Source organism: Staurois parvus, unplaced genomic scaffold (genome assembly GCF_062004578.1).
Source record: "Staurois parvus isolate SC_StPar_1 unplaced genomic scaffold, SC_StPar_1.0 ptg000090l, whole genome shotgun sequence".
In the NCBI taxonomy this organism is placed as follows: Eukaryota; Metazoa; Chordata; class Amphibia; order Anura; family Ranidae; genus Staurois; species Staurois parvus.
In genome coordinates, this window is record NW_028317886.1 from 14005622 (window position 1) to 14029222 (window position 23601).

The 23601-nt window shown below is 37.9% G+C and overlaps 1 protein-coding gene across 2 annotated transcripts; it reads left to right on the top strand.

The window, feature by feature from the left end:
• The first annotated feature begins 14328 nt into the window (after positions 1 to 14328).
• Positions 14329 to 23131, top strand: FGG (fibrinogen gamma chain). Of its 2 annotated transcripts, XM_089670429.1 has the most exons (10): positions 14330 to 14484; positions 14767 to 14820; positions 14903 to 15086; positions 15199 to 15289; positions 17773 to 17903; positions 18544 to 18677; positions 19061 to 19245; positions 19583 to 19860; positions 20843 to 21006; positions 22990 to 23131. In XM_089670429.1, exons 1-10 carry the CDS (start codon positions 14416 to 14418, stop codon positions 23002 to 23004), a joined length of 1305 nt encoding a protein of 434 aa, XP_089526555.1. In that variant the 5' UTR covers positions 14330 to 14415; the 3' UTR covers positions 23005 to 23131. The 2 variants fall into 2 exon arrangements, with proteins under 2 accessions (XP_089526554.1, XP_089526555.1); XM_089670428.1 differs by lacking the exon at positions 22990 to 23131 and having other exon boundaries at positions 14329 to 14484; positions 20843 to 21373.
• Positions 23132 to 23601: the final 470 nt, after the last annotated feature.

The following is a 23601-nucleotide window of genomic DNA, read 5'->3' on the forward strand; positions in this document are numbered from 1 at the left end:
ATGCAGCAGGACAGCCACTCAGCATGGGACCCAGAAACTAGTGGGAGTAGTTACTACAGTGATTTCCAGATTTTTACAGGGATCCCACAGGCCAGGTATATGCATAGGTCCAAGCTGAGCCTATGTAAAAATGTAAAAATATCCATACCTGGAATTCATCTTTAATTAAAAAAAAAAACCTTCAGTTCCAGTATGGGGATGTTAAAAACAGATCTTAACATGGGTGCTGCTAGTAGTGCTGAAGTATAATAAAATCCTAAAGTGACAGCCATCTCTGCTATAATCTTTTCCAAAGACTTTAAGAAAGCAACTCACAGCTGCTTGAAAGCTTTGTGAATGCTTTGTTTAATTTTGATATGCACATTGCTCTCAATAAAAAAAAAATTAAGCCCTTGGGTACCAGACCAAAGATTTCATGTTAGTTCCTGGGTTTAACTCCTGGGTTCAAAAAAGTCCTATGAGATCTTTGGGATGCAAAGCTCTAGTCCCTGTTTACAAGGGTGGCCACATAGGATGCTGCAAGAGAAAGGGGCCATCCTGGAACAAGAGACATTGGGCATCAGCTTAAACTCAAGCATAGGCAAGATTAAGATAAAGAAGCTGCATACTCAGCAATTGATTAAGGGTGCATTGTTGAATTGAACAGTGCCCAAGTTCAATTATCTCCCTTCATCTTTTCCCTACTAGTCCACACTCACAATGGGCTATAAGTAAATGTTCCTGGGTGCACTTACATCATCACCTCTGCCAACCAGATCAAAGTGATGCCTGCTTTTGTTCTTAGTGATTTATAGAAAGTTATGTGCCCGTGCATAGTTAACACACACTGAAGTGATCTGTACTGGACCACAAGGGAGCCATACCCAAGACCACTTGGAATAGGTACTGTATGTTTAACCACTCATGGCTATACTTTGGAGCATTCGCTGTACACAAATGAATGGACCAAAGGTATGGGGCACAGTTAAAACTGCCAGTGTGTGTGTGCACCCTAAATCAGCTGCTAAAAGTGCTTAAAAATTGGGTTTGATATGATTTAATAGGAGTGTATGTTGTCACTTTAACCACTTGCCGCCCAGCCACTGCATTAAAACGGTTGCAGGGCGGCACGGCTGGGCAAAACCACGTTTTAAAACGTAGTTTTGCAAAACAGGTAGGGGGCGTGCGCGGGGCGTGCACCCGCCCTACCTGTCCCACAGGTGTCAGCAGCGGGTGTCAGCCGCCGGGTCACGGCCGGTGATTACCGGCCGTTTCGCCGGGATTAGCGGTGATCACTGACAGAGAGCAGGGCTGCATTGTTTACACACAGCCCTGCTATCTGTCAGTTCCTTGACAAGCTGAAGAGGGAGAGAAGAGTTTCTCTCTCTCGATCAGCCTGTCCCAGTCCAACACACACCCTCGCCCCCTAGTAAAACACTCCCCTAACCCTTTCAGTGAAAAAAAAATGTTAACCCCTTCCTCCCCAGTGCCATTAGTACAGTGTCAGTGGGTTTTTTTTTCACTGATCACTGTATTGGTGTCACTGGGGATGTCAGTGACCCCAAGTCAGTTCCCCCCCAGTGTCAAAATGTCCGCCGCAGTCCCGCAGTCCTGCCATAAGTCGCTGATCGCCGCCATATGTAGCTGATCGCCGCCATATGTCGCTGATCGCCGCCATATGTCGCTGATCGCTGCCATTATTAGTATAAATAAAAATTAAAAATCCCAGTATCTTTCCCGCCATTTGGAAACGCTATAACTTTCAAGTAAACCAATTAATTTACACGAATTGGGATTTTTTTCTAGCAAAGACATGTCACAGAATGCATTTTGGATGAAATTTGTGACAAAATTTGATTTTTTAATTTTTTTTACTGGATATGTTGTTTTATAGCAAAAGGTCAAAAATATTGTTTTATTTTCTCAAAATTATCAGCCTTTTTGTTTATAGCGCAAAAAATTAAAAACACACAGGCGATCAAATACCACCGAAAGAAAGCTCAATTTGTGGGAAAAAGAGGATGTAAATTTAATTTGGGTGCAGTGTTGCATGACCGCGCAATTGTCAGTTAAAGTAACGCAGCGCCGTAACACAAACCTCTTCTGTAACCGCATCCTGACCACCCTACAGCAGAAATACTGCTACAGGGCAGCATGGGTACGCAAAATCACATATATATATATATATATACGTGATTCGCATTCCCGTGGTTTTCACACCCCTCCCAGATAGCGTCAGATTGCCCATCAGTACACCAGTCATCACATTTAACCCCTTGATTGCCAGGAGCACGCTCATGTACAATAAACCTCCATTGCTAGTATAGTGTCTGAACGGGTCAATATCTTTGATCAGGTCAGCACTATACCAGCGTTCACATTAGTATAGCATCCCCAAAAACGCAGCGTTAGCGGGATCAGCCCCTGCACCTACCAACACCTGAGTTTAGCCCCTACGCTTACCCCCCCTTCTCTCCCAGCAAGTGCAGTGTCAGTAGGTCACTGTCACTTGATACATTGCACACAAAACCGCAGTGTTCGCAGAGTCAGGCCTGATCTCTGTTAGCACTTGCCGGTAAATTTTGATGACTCTCATATGCAGCAGAGTGCCAGTACTAGTGCCGCTCTACCTTTTGATGAACGGAGTACCAGCAGTCTAGTACATCTTGGTCTTTCACATACCTCCTTGATTTTTGGAGCTGTTTTTCACGGAATATCTGTATGCATTGATTGTGGATCAAAGCAGTTTATATGCACAACAATTTATTGCCACCAACCCAAATTCAAACTTTGCCAGACCATTCGCATGGAAACTCATTACGGTTTTCAAATTTACATTTTTTTTAGGCCCAACCCTCAACGTGGGCATTACTAAAAGAAATGAATTGCGATTGTATTGGTCCGCAGACCCGAATCATCATATGCCATGTGCTCTGCTGCTATGGCCAGGCATAGATATGAGAGTATAATGTGTTTTATGCATTTCAGCGACAATACACTCTGTCATCCTCGGGGTGACCCTGAATTTGACCTGCTCCACAAAATTCAGCCCCTCGCAAATCACCTTAACCTAAAATTTGCAGATGTCTATACTCCCCAGCAAAACATCTGCGTTGATGAGTCCCTTATTAATTTTTCTGGCCGCCTTGCATTCAAACAATTTCTTCCCTGCAAGCGTGCCAGATATGGGGTCAAGATGTAGAAGACCTGTGAGAGGACAACAGGCTATACTTATAAGTTTCGGATTTACGAGGGAAAAGATAGTCACGTGGAGCCCCCCCGGATGCCCAGACTACATGGGGAGCAGTGGCAAGATAGTTTGGGACTTGGTGTCATCATTTCTCCATATGGGGTACCACTTATACGTGGACAATTTTTACTCAAGCGTGCCACTATTTAGACATTTATTCAATTTTGGAACTGGCACTTGTGGCAAAGTGTGACCTAATGTGTGCCCACCATTAGAAGTGGGTGGATGCAGGGCGGTATGTTCTAATGGTGGGCATACCACACACTTTTTCTGGCAGAGATTTCTTCTCATTTTTTCATTCAGTCCACTGGCTGCATACAAAAAAAAAAAGAACATAGCATATATAACCAACAAGGACCAGCGATGTATTGGGACATCACTGGATTTGATTGGTTATACCAGGATGATGCCTACAGCTGCAGGCATCATCCTGGTGTCGTTTTTTTCAGCTGGTGATCGGCTTTCATGTAAAAGCAATCCTAGTGGCTAATTAGCTGCAAGTTTGCTTTTACAAGCAGTGGGAGATGATGTCCCCTCTCCCCCGCTGCCTTCCACGGCCCTCTCGGGCAGTCCCGTGCCATCAGGGGAACCTGAGAATGCAGCCGATGTTTCTGCCAGCTGACCATAGAGCTGATTGGAAACCAGAATGGTGCCAATCATCTCTATAGTCTAAGAATTCGGAAGCTGCAAGCATTTCATCACTTCAGTTTCGCAGGATATAAACAGCGCCATTTGTAAATTGGGAAAGCATCTTTTTTTTTTTTTTTAATTCAAATATTTATTAAATTTTTATATTTATAATTAAACATAAAAAGAAAAAAGAGGCACATGCAAGAAGAACACACTACATTTCATCCACAATCTCATATAATATTCTTACTCTTATTCTCTTTCTATTACCTCCTTTTTCTTCTTTTCCCTTCCCTCTACCTTTATACCCTACCACATCCCACCCCCCTCCCACTTTGCATTTTTCTCTTACTTCCTTCTATATGAAATTAAGAATCTTCTCCTAACATTACTTCATATATATTCCTTTGGTGTACAAAATCTTCCCATTTCTCCCATCTCCTATTATATATCTCTATCTTATCTTCCTGGATATAGTATAGTTTCTCTATCCTACTAATCTGATTTACTCTCTCTACCCAATCCTTCTCTTTCGGAACCTCCAAGCTATGCCAGAACTTAGGTATCAAACCCTTCGCTGCATTTACAAAGTACCATATACCCGAATTTTTATATTTATTCACTGGTAAGTCTGTTTTATGTAATAGACACACTTGTGGGTCTAATCCAATCTTTATTCCTGAGATTTTCTCAATTAAGTTTACTGTTGTCTTCCAAAAATTTTGTATCTTTGGGCACTCCCACCAAATGTGAAACCATGTACCCATCTCTCCACAACCACGCCAACACTCTTGTGTTCTCTCTATACCCATTTTGTACTCCATAATTGGTGTGATGTGCCATCTTACTAAACTCTTATAATTTACCTCCACCTCTCTCATGCTAATATTCTCGTGTGTGAGTCTATATATCTTCCTCTGTTTATCTTCATCTATCTCCACTTCCAAATCTCTTTCCCATTTTACTATATAACTTGGTTTAAATTCCGTGGCTAATTCGGTGAGAATTTTATAAATTTTTGCCGTGCCCCGTTTTCCATCTCCTCGTGATTCCAACAACCTCTCAAACAAGTTCCACTCCCCTCTCCCTCTTATGGGTTTCGGAAGACCCTCAACAAAGTGATTTAATTGGTGATATTTCCACTCATCAATCTTAGTAAAAAGTTCCCTTCCACCTTTTTTTAAATCTTTCAATGTTTTCAACTTCTTTCCGTCCATAATATCCCTTAGTTGAATGTCTTCCTTTTTGATCCATTTTCCCATACTCCCCTCAATACCTGGTGGAAAATACTCCATATTCCTTAGTGGCATTAATTGTGAATTAAAATCCCAGTGCATATACTTGTGTAAATTATCCCAAGCCTTCAAAACATTCAATGTGAACACACTCGTGGTTTTCTCTAAACCTCTATATTGTGCTGGTGCCCATATGTTTCTACTCAGGTCAACTCCGCTCAGATCATTCTCTATCTTCATCCATCTTTTCCCCCTTTTATTGTGTGTCCAATCATAAATTCTTGTTAAAATTACAGCATTATAGTATCTCTTAAAGTCCGGCACTCCCAGTCCCCCTCTCTCTTTTCGTCTACTTATCAAGTCATACGATAATCTAGATTTTTTATTTTTCCATATAAATTTTGTTATCATCTTTTTAATTTCTTTAAAAAATGCTTCTGGGAGTTTTATTGGGATCATTTGATATTTATACAAAACTTTGGGTACAATTATCATTTTTATCAGATTTATTCGTCCTAACCAGGAAGGGATTCCTCCTCCCAATTTCTTCAATTCCTCCTTAATCTCGTTTAAAAGGGAAATATAATTTAATTTATACAATTTTGAATATGAAGCAGTAAGATTAACTCCTAAATATTTTATCTCTCTATCTCTCCATGTAAAAGGGAATTCTTTTTTTATCTTTTCTTTCTCACTATTCGGTAGATTTATATTCAAGATCTCGGTTTTTGTCGGGTTGATTTTTAGATTTGATATTTCTCCATATTCTTTTAAGCTTTTTATTAAGTTCGGGAGTGTTATCCTAGGATTACCCACATAAAACAACAGATCGTCCGCAAAGGCTGCCACCTTATGTTCCGTTTCCCCTATTTGTATTCCCTTTATATCTACGTTCTTCCTAATTGTTTCTAGTAGGGGTTCCAATGTTAACACATACAATAAAGGGGACAGTGGGCATCCCTGTCTAGTCCCATTTGACATCCTTATAGGTGTAGATTTTTCACCATTAACCAAAATAACCGCGGATGGCGTTTTATACAATTTTCCTATCCATTCCCTCATTCTACTACCTACTCCCATGGTCTCTAGGGTGTCCATCATAAAGCTCCAGTTTACTCTATCAAAAGCTTTTTCAGCATCGATCGAGAGAATCACTGCCGGGGTTTTCCCTTTCTTAGCTTTCTGGATCAATAACAGAGTTCTAATTCCGTTATCTCTACCTTCCCTCCCTGATACAAAGCCAACCTGATCTCCCTGGATCCATTCTGGCATTAAGTCTTTGATCCTATTTGCTAAAACCTTCGCGTATAATTTTGTATCTACATTTAGGAGTGCAATTGGTCTATAACTTGAACATTGAGTAGGATCCTTCCCTTCCTTGTGTATGAGTGTTATATGGGCTTGTAGGGATTCCTGTCTAATCTCCATTTCTCCCCCCAAGGCATTCATATATTCCTTCAACTTTGGTATTAATACTTCACTATATTTTTTATAATACCTCACGGTGTATCCGTCTGGGCCAGGACTTTTCCCCACTTTAGTGTCTTTTAGTGCTATTTTTATTTCCTCCTGTGTGATTTCTAATTCCAGGGATTTCAATAGGTCTTCATCTATTTTTGGTAGTCCTGCATTTTTTAAATATGCCTTTCTTTTTTCTCTGTTCTCATTTTCCCTATTATTTACTAAGTTTTGAGACTTAATATTATACAGCTTGTTGTAATACTCCTTGAATATCTTCCTAATTTCTTTAGTAGAGTGAGCCATTTCTCCCTTGGGGTTTCTTATTTTTTCTATGTAATTTCTATTTTTCTTTTTTCTCAGGGCCTTCATTAAATATTTTCCTGGACGATCTCCCCATCTATACCTCTCCACTAGAACTTTATTGAGTACTCTCCTCCTCTCTTCTTCCATTAATATCTCCAGTTCTTTCTTCTTTCCTATTATCTTTTGTCCTATCTCACATGTTATTGTATTTTTATGGATTTGTTCTAGGTCAGTTATATCTTTTAAGAGCTCTGTCATTTTCTTACTCCTTTCCCTTTTTTTTTTTGCCCCTAACGCAATCAATATACCTCTAATATATACCTTATGGGACTCCCAGACAGTGGCCATTGACACGTCTCCTGTTTCGTTCTCTTGAAAATATCTTTCCATTTCCCGTCTGATCTGCTGGTCAGTCTCTTGATCTAATAGAAGGGCCTCGTTTAATCTCCATCCCACCCCCCTTGTCAGTTGTTTCCCCCATCTCAACTTCATTATAACTGGGGCATGGTCTGAGAGGGTCATTGTTTCTATTTCTACTTTAGCCACCCTTTCAATAAGTTGATGTTCTACCATTATATAGTCCAGTCTTGAATAAATCTCGTGTGCATTAGAGAAGAAAGTATAGTCTTTTTCCTTTCCATGCATTATCCTCCATATATCCACTAGTTGACCCTCATATATCTCCTTCTTCAAGATCCTCATAGACCTACCTCCCTCCCGTTGCACACGAGATGTTGTATCCATCTGTGGATCTAGACATAAATTCAAGTCTCCCGCCACTATCAGCCTTCCTTTTTTAAAGTCCCTCAGTTTTCTTAATATCCCTTTCAGGTATACCTCTGGTCTCTTATTTGGGCAATAAATATTTGCTATTGTAGACTCCATTTCCTGTAATCTACCTTTCAAAAATAAGAATCTCCCCTCAGGGTCTGTCTCTCTTTCCTCCACCTCCCACCTTACATTTTTAGCGAACCCAATTGCCACCCCTTTGGCTCTCTTAATTGGGGAGTCTGCATAGAACCATGTTGGATAATTTCTAGTATTTAATTTGATGTTTGACTTAATCTCAAGATGCGTCTCCTGTAAAAAAACTACTGAGGCTTCTCTATGTTGTAATTCCTTAAATAGCTTAAATCTCTTCCCAGGACTATTCAACCCTTTTACATTATATGTTATAAATTTTATATCTTCCATGATTCTTGAATACATCTCATCCCTATGCAAAGTATTTTTAAAACCTTCCCCCTATACCATCCTCCCACCCCCATTCCCCCCCCCTCCCACATCTACTCCCCCTCCGTCTCCCCCCACCCCCGTTGGGCCTATTTTTATTCCATCTAATCCTTTTGTGAGCCAAATGCCACATTTGGATCCTGACCCTGAGGTGGAACTCTAACCTTGTACGGTTCACCTACTCCCCATTTCCCCCGATGTTCCCCTATCTATTTATTCTCTATTTCTTCTTCTAACTTGCTGCCATTCCTCTTTTCCCTCAGCATATTTCTCTCCCTCTTCTTCTTCCTCCCAACCTGGAATCTCTATTCTTTGAATATTAAGTTTATCAAAAAAGTCTCTTAATTCCTCTGGAAATCTCAGATATGCAGTAACTCCATTCTTCCATCCGATTAGACACATCGAGCTATTCCATCTATATTGTATATTTTGTTTTTTCATCTGTTCTATTAGTGGTCTCAATGATCTTTTTCTCAATAATGTCTCAGGTGTCAAGTCTGCAAAAATTTGCAAGTTTTTTCCTTCATATTCAATACTAGCTCTTCTTTTTATCTTCTTCCATACTTCTTCTCTCTCTCCATTTTTATTAAATTGTACCACTACATCTCTCGGTCTCTCTTCCATCCGATCTCGTTGGAACCTTCCTAACCTGTATATATTGTCCAATACAAATGTCTCAGTTCTAGGTCTACCCATGATGAATTTAAAAATTTTTTGTATTGTCTCTCTTAGATCTTCTTCTTGTGTAAGCTCCGGGATTCCCTTTATCCTGAGGTTATTTTTCCTGTACATGTTACCTTGTATCTCCAACTTATATCCCAACTTTTTCTGTTCTTGCCTAATCTCCATTATTTGATTTCTCAGTTCAGGAATAGCTTGAGCGTGTTTTTTAATTTTTTCTTCTGTTTCTTCTACTCTGGACAAAAGATGTCCCAAGTCTTTCCGAATTATTCCCATCTCTTGTTTAATTGATTTTTCCAAATTTCCAAACATTTCTGCCATCTCCTTTTTATTTGGGATTTGTAGTTCTCCTTCCTTTACTCTTAGCTCTATTCCTTCTATTATTTGTTGGCTATTATTATCCATTTCCCCAGGCGATCTGGTACTCTTATCCATACTGTTTTCCATTATACTTTTTTCTGCTATCTCCTGAGTTCTTTCTGGGGTCACATTACCTTGAGACGTAAATTTTCTGATTGTTCCAGATTGGGAGTGTTTGGGACCACTCCCTTTGCTATTTTTACTCTTCATCTTTTCTATATATGTCCAAACCCTTTTCTTTAAGGCTTTAGGGTATATGCTATAATGGGTCTTTTTAGAGAGGTTCTAATTTCTTCGATTTCCTTGATATTTCCCCCTCTCTTTTTTTTTCTTTTTTCCCCCAGTCTATAATTACTTCTGCTGCTTTAATAAACTGTCCATAACACGGATTTAATATACAGTCCATCCACTCTCACTCACCCACATTCCAGCTGCCTTTCCAGGGAAGTTGTCCTTTAGGTTCTCTGTCCTCTGCTCTGGCTCTACTCCTCTTCCCCTCGATTGAAGGAGGGGGGGGGGGGGTCTCTCCGGGTCTCCTTTTTCCTCCTTCTACCTCTCTCACAGGTATCCGGAAGACAGGGTCTCCTTTCTCCCACGCTGATGTCTCTCTGACTCCACTGGAGAGCAGCCAAATCTCTCCTCTTCTCCTTTCACCGGGACGCTGAGCCGGTACCACGTGTCCTGTCAGTGAGGAAGCCGGCTTCTCCCCCTGTGTCGGAGAACCGGCCGGCCTCTCTGTCTCCCAGAGCTCCCTTTCGGGAGATCACGTGACTGTCCCGCGTCACCTGGACTCCCAGCAGTCTCGGGCGGGAGGTATCGTCCGTCCCTCAGTCGTGGACTCCTGCAGCTCTGTCCTCGAAGTTCTCTTCGGGGGGCCCCTCTCGCCCGTGAGTTTTTGCCCGGGCACCTTCGCAGCTTTACTCGGGGAACATTTGGGGAGGGAGAGTGGCTATCCTGTGGAGAGCGTTCACATCGCGCTCTCACCTGCCGCCATAGTTAGGCTCCTCCTAATTGGGAAAGCATCTGATCACACCGATTTTGGTTTGATTAGATAATGTAAGGGCAGAGGAGATATCTAGAGTCTGATAGACCCCAGATTTCTCAAAAAAGAATATATGACAATGCCCATTGAAGTTATAGGGGTTATTTGCATTCCCTGTTATAGCATTAAAAGTGATATAAAAAAAAAAAATGAAAGGTACAATGTAAAAATAATTTTAAAAAAATCAAAATAACTAAAAAAAAAAAAAATTGCCCCTCCCATGCGCGCACACCTATGTGCACAAGCCTTGACCCTGTGCCATTAGGTAAACAGCGCTTGCACCATGCATGTGAGGTATTGCCATGAACGTCAGATCGAGGGTAGTAATTCTAACACTAGACCTCCTCTGTAAATCTAAAATGGTGGCTTTTAAAGGCTTTTAAAGCGCTGCCTATGGATATTAAAAATGTTTGCAGTTTGTCGCCATTGAACGGGGCATGCGCAGTTTTAAAGCATGTCATGTTTTGTATCGATTTACTCAGCATACCATTATCTTTTATATTTTACCAAACAATTGGCCAATATATTGTGTTTTAGTGCATTAAAAGTAAAAAAAGTGTTTTTTTTTTTTAAAAAAATTGCTTTTGAAAAATTGCTGCACGAGTACTATGTGCCATAAAAAATTGTAGTACCCACCAGTTTATTCACTAGGGTGTCTGATTTAAAAAAATATATAATGTTTGGGGGTTTAAATTAATTTCCTAGCAAAAAATACAGATTTTCTTCATGTGAACAAAAAGGCTTGGTCTTCAGGTGGTTAGAAGAATGAATGATGTGTGGCATAAACTTCTAATGCTGGGCATAAAATGCCCCCACCCCCCAAAATGACCCCTTTTTGGAGAGTAGTCACCCCAAACTATTTGCTGAGAGGAATGTTGAATCAATAGAAGAATTTATTTTTTTACCACAAGTTTTTGGAAAATGACAAAAATAAATATATATTTTTTTTTTATACAAAATTGTCACTTAAATGATTTACTGCTCACACATGCCATGGGTATATGTGGAATTACTCCCCAAAATACATTTTGCTACTTCTCTCGAGTATGGGGGTACCACATGTAAGAGACCTTTTGGCAGTCTAGCCAAGTACAGGACCCCAAAATCCAATAAGCACCTTCAGGCTTTTAATGGGCTTTATTTCCTCATTACATTTCCAGACTTCACAGTTTCGGAGGCCATGAAATGCCAGGATAGCACCTAACCCCCCCAAATTACCCCTTTTTGGAAAGTAGACGCCCCAAGGAATTTGATAAAATGCACTGTAAGTATTTTGCAGATCTCATTTGTTGCCACAAGTTTTTGGATAATGAGGAAAAAAACAAAAACTTATTTTTTCTATTTTTTTTATATTTCAAAACCTTGTGAGAAAAAAATGAGATCTGCAAAATACTCACCATGCCTCTTTTTAAATTTCTAGGAGGGGTGTCTACTTTCCAGAAAGGGGTCATTGGGGGGGTGGGGCTATCCTGGCATGTCAGGGCCTTCGAAACTGTGATAGGTAGTGAGGAAGTGTAATGAGGAAGTTACGCACCTTCAGGCTTTCAAAATGGTCATTGAATTTCAGGCTCCTGTATGTGGCTAGGCTCCCAAAAAGTCTCACACATGTGGTATCCTCATACTCAGTAGAAGTAGCAGAATGTATTTTGAGGTGTAATTCCACATATACCCATGGCTTGTGCGAGAAATAAATCATTTAAATGACAACTTTGAGGGTGTTTGTACTATTCTGGTATTTTAGCACCTGAAGAAATGTGATGGGCAGTCAGAAAGTAAAAGCTGTGTAAATTCCATTATCTATACCATAGTTTGTAGACGCTATAACTTTCACATGTAGCAGAATACAAAAACATGTAGCAGAATACATTTTGGCCTAAATTTATGACAAAATTTTAGTTTTTTTAGATATTTTTTATGGCCAAAATGAGAAAATATTGTTTTTTTTGAAAAAAAAAATTTTTTCTTCAAAACTTTTTCTGGTTATAGCGCCAAAAATAAAAAGTGCACAGGTGATCAAATGTCAAATGTCGTAAATTGCAGTATCTATACCAGGGGTCTGCAACCTTTAAGACATAAAGAGCCACTTGGACCCGTTTCCGAGAGGGAAAAAAAGACTGGGAGCCTCAAAACCATTGCAACATTTAAAACAAATCCGACACTGCATATATTGCAAAAAGCGCTCTGGTCATGAAGGGGGTTTAAGGGCCCAGTAAGCAAAGGGTTAATCAGGGCCACAGTGTATCGTCATAATCACAATCATAGCCTTAGGTCAGTGGTGGGTAACCTTTTTTTTCAACTGAGCCAAATCTCGCCAAGACCACGACTGAAATTTATTTTGAGAGCCACATTTTTAAAACTGAAAATACATCCCCCATATAGTAATTCATCCCCCATAGTAAGTCATCCCCCATAGTAATTCATCCCCCATATAGTAATTCATCCCCCATATAGTAATTCATCCTCCATAGTAATTCATCCCCCATAGTAATTCATCCCCCATAGTAATTCATACCCCATATAGTAATTAATCCCCCATAGTAATTCATCCCCCATATAGTAATTCATCCCCCATAGTAATTCATCCCCCATATAGTACTTCATCCCCCTAAAGTAATTCATCCCCCATATTAAGTCCCCAAGTCCCCCCTGTGTCAATTCACTTACCTTTGCTCCGCGCGTTCCTCTCGCCGTGTTCCCGCGCCGTTCCGGTGTAGCATGAAAATCTGTCTCCTATGAGGATCTGTCCCCCTCGACGTATCTGCTCATGTGCCAGTTTCAGGCATTAGCAGCCGATCGGCGATCTCCGGCACATGCGCAGATACGTCGAGGGGGACAGATCCTCATAGGAGACAGATTTTCATGCTACACCGGTCTTCAGGGCGGACTGTGAGGGGAGCCTAGCGGGAGCCTAGCTCCGCGGGCCGGATTAAAAGGTCCGCCAGGCCGTAGTTTGCCCATTGCTGCCCTATTGCCTGTCACTTGGTGGGCAGTGTGCTCCGGAGCCGCAGCCAAGGTGAAAAAGAGCCGCATGTGGCTCTGGAGCCGCGGGTTGCCGACACCCGATCTATACCATAGTTTGTAGACGCTATAACTTTCACACAAAGCAATCAATATACACTTATTGGGATTTTTTTTACCATAAACATGTAGCAGAATACATTTTGGCCTAAATTTATAACTAACTTTGAGTTTACTATATATTTTCTATAGCTGAAAGTAAAAAATATAATTTTTCTTCAAAATATTTGGTCTTTTTTTGTTTATAGCGTGAAAAATAAAAAGCGCACAGGTGATCAAATACCACTGAAAGAAAGCTCTATTTGTGTGAAAAAAAGGACGTAAATTTTGTTTAGGTGCAGCATTGCATGACCGCGCAATTATCAGTTGAATTAGTGCAGCGCCGAGTAGCAAAAAGAGGCCTGGTCATTAAGGGGGGTAAATTCTCAGGAGCTCAAGTGGTTAAAAAAGCTGTTGCTGGGCCTCTGTAAGCTTTTAGAAAGCATGAGCACTATTTGAACCTTGTAAAAAGTCTGCTTGAATCCTGCTAACAGCTTGTTTAAATTGACAGCCAATACTTGTATTCAACATTCCTAAACTAGAGCTGAAGGGTGCTTTAAAGGCTTTAAGAAATTTTCTGAAAACTTTGCAAATGCTTTGCTACAAGGCCAAATGCAAAAATTAAATAACTTTATTTTAGAATCCAGTTTACAGGTCCACAAATATCACTCGGAGTTCCCTAAAATTTGTTAGCTGAGCAGCAAATGTCCCCAGGCATTATTTCTGTTCAAGTCATGTTGTAGATTTTGCCAAAATCAGATCATCAAGCTAATAAATAAATGCAATTTAAGTAGTCTTAGTCTTTATTCCTTGTGCAATTCATTTTTTATTGATAATCATAATGATGATATGAACTACGATGTACCAGGACACACAGACACAATCCAAGAAGGAATAAAATAACTGCGTCAGCAAGTCAGAAATCTGTGTTAAGAGTTAATACTCTTAGTACAATGCAAATGTTCAAATGTTTGCTGCAATTTGAGTGACTAGTGTCCTCTAAGGGTCATCACCTGTGATCTCCTCCTCCTCTGTCCCTTCCTTTGACCTTTGGATATTTCTTTGTCCCTGTCTGCAATGCTACCCCTGGTCAGAGTGTGCACATATAACAGCAGCACCTTGCAAGCTTGGCTTCATTTGTGAACTACCAACCAAGCAGCTGCAAGGCATATTGGACCTGCAACATGTCACGAATATACCAGCAGGGGGTTCTCTTCATCCAGATTGTACTGTTCTTCTCCAGAACTTATTGCGTGAGTGTGAACAATTTTCTATAAGAGGAAAACATTTAGTAAATCAATACAAATAAAAAAGCAGGAAATACTTTAATAAAACTTAGGTTAAGTCAAGTTTAAATATATAATTTTAGCACAATTTATTGCAAATATACAATTACTTAGAATTTATGTAACAGATACGGAAGAAAGAAAAAAAGGATAGATAAATATATTATATTTAATATAGTAAAATTTAGTTGTTGTTATTATTATTATTATAATGGTTTTTTATTTTTTTAATTTTAATTTTTTTTACAGCAATACAGTTTACAGCCAAATAGGGACAACTGCTGCATTTTAGATGAGCGATTTGTAAGTATTATTTATTTTGTCTTCCCTAAGAACTCTGTAGCTTAGAACAACAGTGTCTTACTGATTTTTATTGTTTTGGTAGGGGGAATACTGTCCAACCACGTGTGGAGTCTCAGACTTCTTAAGCCGATATCAATCAGAGGTTGACACAGAACTGCAGTACCTGGATGGATTGTTAAGCAGAGTTATTAATCACACCACAGACACAACTATAATTGTAGATGACATACAGCAAATTGGGAGGAAGCCCCCAACATCTGCACAAAGTAAGATTTTGTGAATTTACATTTGTATTCATACAAGAGTTAATTAGATTTTTTTAGGAACCACTGTAAGAATTAGGTGCATGTTTACATATGTCAACTTTTGTTTCATTAGACCTTGAAAACCCAACTCAGAAATCCAGAAATATGTTGGATGACATTTCACGATATGAACAGACAATTGTACAGAACGAGCAGAGCATACAGTGAGTGTTCCTGTGTTCATGATATTTTTGTATTCTTAATCTAATGATATTTTAGTATTCCAAATGTTATTGTTGACCAATGCAAGAGCAAACTCTTCAGTAATGAAGGTTTCAGTAATATAATGTTTTATTTGATCTGACAGTATGCTTTCAAGAGATATATACCCGTACTTCATTTTCAGGTACCCTTCAGGCCTGGAAAATGTACCAATAGTTTAAATAAATGAGGGGGAACATCTATCTGTATATTGCATAGTTGAACATTTTTCCTTATTCTATTGAAGTAATCCAGAGTTAACTAGTTTTTCAAATTGACTTCATTTTGGTTCAGGTTTGGATCATTTTTATTCATTGGGTTGATTTATTAAAGGAGAAGATAATGTTCACTTGGCTTAGAGAATGCGGGAAAGCTGTTTTTACCTTTTACCTTAATCATGTGCATGGGAGATGAAAAAACAGGATTTGCTCATGCACACGATTGGATGTTGAAGTGGACACAGATGTTTGTTAATTACTAAGCTACCTGAACATTTAATCAAAGTGAATATCCTTTATTCTTTCAGTAAGTCAACTCAGTTTTGACCCACTAATAGCATTGAAGTCCTCATAGCAAAGTGAACCAGAGCTGATCTTCAATAATAAGTATTTCTACCTTCCTAAAACAATTTAATACAGTAAAACCTTTGTAATATCTAAATGCATATATTATATTTAGCATGCTTTGTGGAATCACCAAATGCATTTCATCACTCTAGACAGAAATAAAATATGGTGCTAGGTAGTTCCCAGTCATAGGACTAAACAAGTAGTATATACAGTATAACAATATAACATTACTGTACATAAAATAATAAGGCATATTCAACGCATAAGAGCAGCAGGGAGCAATGTGCTAATTTTAAAGTATATGTGTAACTAAAATTTTATTTTAAATTTAGATACAGTAGGAAAAGATTAGTTTCTATTGCTTGGAAGAACATGGATGCAGCACCTTTACTTTTTCTGCCTTGTAGTGAGTTCACAGCCAAGGAGACACCGTAAAAAAACAAAGGCAAAAAAGTGCCAGCACAAAAAAAATAATAGATCTAAAATTGTTACTGAAATCTCAGTAGCAAAAGATAAAAGATAAGAAAACAGTGGGTCTTACTACATAAGTTATTTTTTTGTCAACATTTCAGGAAATGTTTGAGATCTTCTATCCTTGGTGTGCTAGCACTTTTTGGACTTAAGTTCTGTCTGTGTCCCTGCTGGGTATATTTACTTTCTCCTTTTGTCCTGCTGACCATTGTCACTGAGACAAAAGTAGATAAGAAATCCACAAATGTCACGAGAAAAAAAGGTGAAGATAAATTATTCAGTGAGGACACACATTTCTGATCAAAAGAGAAGAGTTCACTTCAGTTTGTTGAGATTTCCTCACATTTCCTGTTGCATCTTTGGGACAGAAAGTGAATGGAAATCTCACCAAGACACGGGTTACGAAAGAGATAAACCTGCAATGATTTTAGTTCTTTTAGTTTCTTAAAAAAAAATAGGGGGGAGGTATATGTAAAAAGGCAAAGCAGCTTAAAAAAAAAATCAGATTTCAGCTTACTGGACTCCGGTAATGCTGCTAGGGAATCAAATTTTGTGCTGCATTTAAAACAAAAAGCATTTGAATTGTTGCACATCAACATATGTTGGAAGTATGTGTTTTATTTTATTTCATTTTTTTATTGATTTTGAATTGTTGCAGGTCAATGCATGTTAGAAGTGCGTGTTTTACTTTATTTCATTTTTTATTGCTCTGCGCTTCTTTTTGAATATTATCACTGATGATGAGGGAATGCAAATCAGTGCTGGTTGCATACAGTTTTTGGTGATTAATTTGCACTATTGCTAAGTAGTGCAGAAATGTTTTTTTTATGGTTGGAAGTGAGCACGTCTTCTTCCTATTTACTAACTTTTACTTTGCAAAGTGAACATTCACTCTGCTAAGATAACAACCTGAACTCCTTTAGTAAACCCCTCAACCACTAGTGCCTTTAATAGGACCTGTTTTCACCAATACTGTATATTGGATTGCTGTTTTTTGTGAACAAGTCAGCTTTTGGGTATAATTACCTGCATTATGACTTTCAAGTCAATTAAATAAAATTCTAATATGTGAAACACAACACACATCAAATAAATACACACCAAGAAAACATGTATGGTGTGAACCCAGCCTTACAAAACGTTTCTTCATGATAGTGTACATCCTGAAGATCCATGATACATTTCCTATACACATAGACTGATGCAACTTGTGCATCCATTAAACCTGTTGTAAATGGATATATCAGAAATGTGTCTTGGTCACTATGAAGCTCCCTTGAGAAAAGATATAGTATATATTAAAAACATCTAAAACACATCTAAAAACACATGAAAATAGAATGAAACTCTTTATATAAACTGTATCTAAAATTGGTAAAGTTGATATTTTTTTGATTTTGTTATAGATATCTGCAAGAATTACTAACTTCCAACACAGAAAAAATTGCCTTACTAAAACAGAAGATTTCAAGCTTGGAAATACAATGTCAGCAGCCATGCAAAGACAGCGTTCAAATCCAGGACACAACAGGAAAAGGTATGTATTCACAATGTTTACATTTTATAAAGACATGAGTGGCACACAAGCTTATCATTTCCTCTACTTTGTCGCTTTTTAATGTATCTTCACTTTATCTACACCATGGTCAAGGCACTTAAGAAATCTTTAAACTTGTGCTGGCCATACACTAGATTTCAACTGAACATTTCTACAAACATTTGTACGAACATTTTCATCGGTACATGCAATGAGTTGATGAATGTTGTTTGAAAGTACGTCCATTTTATTTGCTTTTAAAATTCACTTTTGAAATGAATGTCATTTCCTGAAAGAAAACCACATTCGCTGTTAGAAATTCATTCATTCAAAATAAAAAAAAATTCCATCCTGTTCCTTTGAATTTTCTCATCACTATGGTCAAAAATGAACTTCGAAAGTTTTTTGATTGACTTGTAATGAAAATGTAAAAGTTTTATCTTATTTAAAAGTTTCATTAGCATGTTGATGGGGAGGGAAGTAGCAGGAATAGTAAAATATAAGTAGAATGACTTTCAGCTTTAAACCTGGTGGATGAGAAGAGATAATAGGTGAATGCAGTTATGTATTTATAGCTATTTTTCAGAAATATCCCAAGCTAGAGGGTTTTATTGATGAAATAATGTCTTTTGCTTCCTAGATTGCCAAGATGTTGCAAACAAAGGAGCACGTATCAGTGGTCTCTACTATATAAAGCCTCTTAAAGCCAAACAACAATTCCTGGTTTATTGTGAAATTGATTCATCTGGTTTAGGATGGACTGTTATACAAAGGGTGAGTATTCTGTAGCTTTTGTATGAAGTAAAAAGGTTTTCCTCTATCAACAAGTACCTGGAAAACCTTTTAGATTGGAGGCAATGTATAATAATTGGGGTCATCTCACCTGGACCCCCATTGTTCTTTTCATATTGCACTATTTCTGGGGTCAATATGTAGTGTTCTTCAATTGAGAAGAAGGCTAACACACCACTTTTTTTTGATAAATCCATTAAAATGGCCTATCAACGTGTCTAAGTGAACCTAGCAACCTACTGCTCTGAACATATGGACAGACATTAATGAACAGATGGAACTGCTCACGTTATTTTTTACTCTGAGCTTAGAATATGTAACTATGTTGTGATTTTATAACAAAACATTTTTTCTTCCTTTCCTAGAGGCTTGATGGTAGTGTGGACTTTAAAAAGAACTGGAACCAGTACAAAGAAGGATTTGGATACTTGTCTCCAACAGACACAACAGAATTTTGGTTGGGAAATGAGAAGACACACCTTCTAAGTACACAGGGTACAATTCCATATGTTCTCCGGATACAGCTGGAAGACTGGAGTGGTCACACAAGGTAATCCAAAAAGGCAACATGGTTGTTTGGGGGTGCAGATCCAGATAAAATTCATACAAAATCTAAAAATTATATATCTCTAAAAGGTGCTATCTGCTCCTTTAATAATAAAATTCAAAAAATAATAATGGCAGTAGCCCACACTGACCAATGAGGATGCATCTAGGAAAGATAAAACTATAATTATCACCATATTAGTAAACTAAAAATGCATATCGTGTAAATTCTGTGATTAACTAAAATCAATTATTTATTTTGATCTTATGATGGAATAGAATATACATTTCCAGGAATTGAAATATGCTGATATGAAATTATCTTTCCTTTGTCTATCTAGCACAGCTGATTATGCCGTGTTCAAGCTGGGTGGTGAAAAGGACAATTACAGGTTGACCTACGCTTACTTCATTGGTGGTGATGCTGGAGATGCCTTTGATGGTCATGATTTTGGAGATGACCCCAGTGACAAGTTCTTTACTTCTCACAATGGCATGCAGTTCAGTACATATGACAAAGATAATGATAAATTTGAAGGAAACTGTGCTGAACAAGATGGCTCTGGTTGGTGGATGAACAGATGCCATGCTGGCCACCTCAATGGCAAATATTATCAAGGTAAAGATAACTTAAAGATTTTTGACAAGCAGCTATACGGCACTGAAAAAGGCACACAGCTGATATTTTTCTGGATTGGGGCAGTTTGATTTTAAGCACTGGGGATCCTGTAGGGTACATTGGCCTAGTGATACTATATGGCATGATAAAGAGCCATTGAAGATCTGTGTGTTATAAAATCTGGTTCCTGACAGGAACACTATAGGTTTTACACAGTAAGGTATCAAAGGGTAAAAAATATATAGGTAATGCTTTGTAATTTAAATATATATATATAAAGTGCTAATATACTAAATAACACTAATAAATAAATAAATAAATACTACTGTCCAAAAATTATATTGTCCACAATAAAAAATAAAATATAATCAAATAAAATAAACAGAATAGACAAAAATCCTCCAGAAAGACAGTCCGCAAAAAGGCTTCCAGCCGAATGTAGATCCAGTGATTATGGAGATCGAACCAGAACATGGATATAACAAGCATGTAAGTCCCAATCCAAAAACGGCTTTTCAAACTTAGCAAGTGGGAAATTCCTCCTCCATTACCATATAGATTCCCTCCAAAGCTGAGCAGATTATACTGATAAAGTTCATGTAAAAACTCATCCGGTCATGTTCTCAATGACTCCGGATAATGCCACCACAAACAGCAATAGGAAGTTCTTCAATACCACATAAATTTTATTGCATAAATGTCACATCATATTAAAATTATGAACAGACCCTCCATAGATCCTCAGGAACACTCCTCCTGTGTCTGTGAATGGAATTTCCAGGATCCAAGATGGCCAACTGGCAACTTCCTGTTACTCAACACGTCTTGACATCACTTCCCTTTGCTTTGTAATTTAGCCATTTCATTCTCCAGTGGATATATTGGTCCAGATTATGTATTACTTGTTTACACTGTTGAGTCTCAGGGGCTGTATATTATTAAACTGTACCATAACTGTGTTTTATATGATGTTCCTTTACAGGTGGTACTTACAGTGAAACTGACTCTGGTGGCAATGACAATGGTATCACTTGGGTAACATGGCGAAACCGCTGGACTTCAATGATGAAAACCTCAATGAAAGTCATTCCTTTTAACCGATACGGAACAGATGGTGGACAACAATTTGTATCTAAGGGATCTAAGGTCGGGTCTGATGGCCGGGGAGATATATAAGATTGTAAAACACTGACATTTATAACACCCCACCTTGACCTTGTATCTACAGTCTAAATGATTCTCCAGACCTCATGTTTTGCAGTTAATTATGTTTACAATAAAATACCCAAAGTATGTGAAGATATGCTTCATTTTGACACAACTGTGTGGATCAAGTCATGGAAAATTCTGACCATTTTCATGTAAAATTTTGTATGTTTGTATTTGAGAAAAAAACACCAAGAAAAAGCTTTACACATTGGCATTTATTTAAAATGTATTTCCCTTCAAGCATTTTAGAAACTATGTCAATAAATGCAGTACATGCTCGTTATGTAGAGCAGCTCAGCTTGAATTGTTTGAATAAAGTTTCTTTACCTAAATATAATCCGGGATGGACATCTGGCTGGCAGATGTAACACAACAATCTTTTCCCTTTAACAATAAAAATTTAATGTGTAATGACAACATATAGCCATACTGTAACTGAATTCTCCATCATGTCTGTTTGATAGTAAATTAAGCAATAGGGGAGATTTACTAAGTGCAGTACTTATAATTTTTTGTCATTACTGTGATTTTTAAAAAAAACAGAGTATCTACAGTTATATTTTTTCTCTTCTATGTGAAGAGTTTCCCATAACTATTAGGAGGTACTTTTACATTTTTTGCATTTAAACCAAGCTGACTACAATGACAGGGAGAGCTATTTTACATCTAACATGCAGCTAAGTGCCTTATACTTGGCAGAAAACATTATTTTGTTAACTAGTTAACAGCACCTAGTTGGTAATGACTATATATTCAGCACCTGGTAATTAAGGTTTGATCATACAATGATATAATCAGGCACTACATGCAGGTATTTTTGACTAATTGGATTAGAGCTAAAAAATGACACGTTTGATGTGGCCACCTAATGCTCAAACCCTTCCTTACTTAGCTATAAGTGTAAAGCCAATTTTGAAAGAGTTCTGCCCACTCTAGTTTCTTCCGTATGTGCGTATGTTGTTTTATGCATTTATATTTAATGGGTATGTTTAGCCAATTTGCTTTAGTTTGGATAGAATAGGAAAGAATTACAACCCCGCCATTTTTTTTGCTATCTCTATATCATTGGGGAAATTTCTCTTCACTTCCTGTCCCAGAAACATAACAGGACATTAGAGGACATCTTGCAAAGTGAGGCGAATTCCCCTCTCAGACAGTTGCCCCCAGAACCTTTGCCCCCATTGGATGATTTCACCTCTTGTTCTTCAATAAATCTAACATTTTGGATTTCACTTTTCTTTCTCTGTGACACTGGTCATTGGTACAGCTAGAGACCGCCCCTATGGTAACACAGACATAAAAAAAACATATTCTTTCCTCGCTCAATCCGAAACTAAAAAGGTTTTGCATAGAGATAAGCTTTAGCTAGGCTAAGAAGTATATTGGCAATGCAAACAGTGTCACATTTAAAGTTTAAACATATTTATTATTATGGCAAAATGTTCAGTGGTTTGTATAATAATCTATAGCAACAGATTAGAAATCAAATTAATTAATCTGTCTGCTGTAAACTGCTGAAAGCTCATTTTTATTGGGATTTTAAGGGTTACAAGCTATAACTGCTGTGTACACCATGTTACTAAAACCAGCTGTGATATTTTTTTAAGGAATTTTATTTATCTTTGATTAATATTAAGGCTTTCGCATAACTTTCTATAGTGGAAAATCACAGCATTATATCGCATTAATGTATCATTGAGATCAGTTGTGATACATTACAAGATTTAGGAATCAGTTAAACATAAACATTCAATTGGAAGTTGAAACTCTCTATACATACAAGAATTGTGTAATACGGTATGTTAGTGGTAGATTTACTTCTACTGCAATATGTTACATACTCTGTTTATATGTTCCCGCAGTGGGTTTATTGTTCTTTCCGTGGTATAGTGTATTAATTATTGTTTTCTCTCATTGTAGGCTGGAGACATATAACTTGACACAATTAAATAAAAGCACAAGATTTGTGGGATGCGGAACATACCAGATTTTTGCAGTCTGTAAACTTGCACTATGTCAAATAGGAAAACGAGACACATTAAATAACATTTTAAATTCAAAATATAGTCTTAATATTTTATTCAACAGAAAACAATTTGCGTTTCACTATTTAATTTGTATTTCTATCCTTTTTATACTTTATCTTGCACAAAGACCAAAAATCAGCTACAAGTCATCTTCTGAAATGATCCGTCTGGGGTTACTGCATATAAACCTATATGTTGATCATGGCAATTCTTGAACTAAGAAAGGTTTTTGTGGTGTAAGGTGTGCCCAGAGGGACCATATCTCTAGATCATCATCTTTAATACGTAATCTCTTAAATAGAGTAGGACTTTTAAAGTGCCAAATTTGAGTCAAAGACCATATTAAAACCAAATAGAAAAACATTTGACGCTGGGATAGTTGGGATGATGGTGATGAATTTGGGTAAAATCATGATGCAGAAGGGAAGTCTACAAGGTATACAGATATGAGGGGTAATAAAATCTCAAATAAATTGTCCACTGGAATAGCTGCAGCTCCTCTTTG

Coding starts and splice junctions, on each gene's coding strand:
- FGG (XM_089670428.1), top strand. CDS start 14,416: ATGTCACGAATATACCAGCAGGGGGTTCTCTTCATCCAGATTGTACTG. Junction 15,087..15,198: donor GCCCCCAACATCTGCACAAA/GTAAGATTTTGT, acceptor TTGTTTCATTAG/ACCTTGAAAACCCAACTCAG. Junction 15,290..17,772: donor CAGAACGAGCAGAGCATACA/GTGAGTGTTCCT, acceptor ATTTTGTTATAG/ATATCTGCAAGAATTACTAA.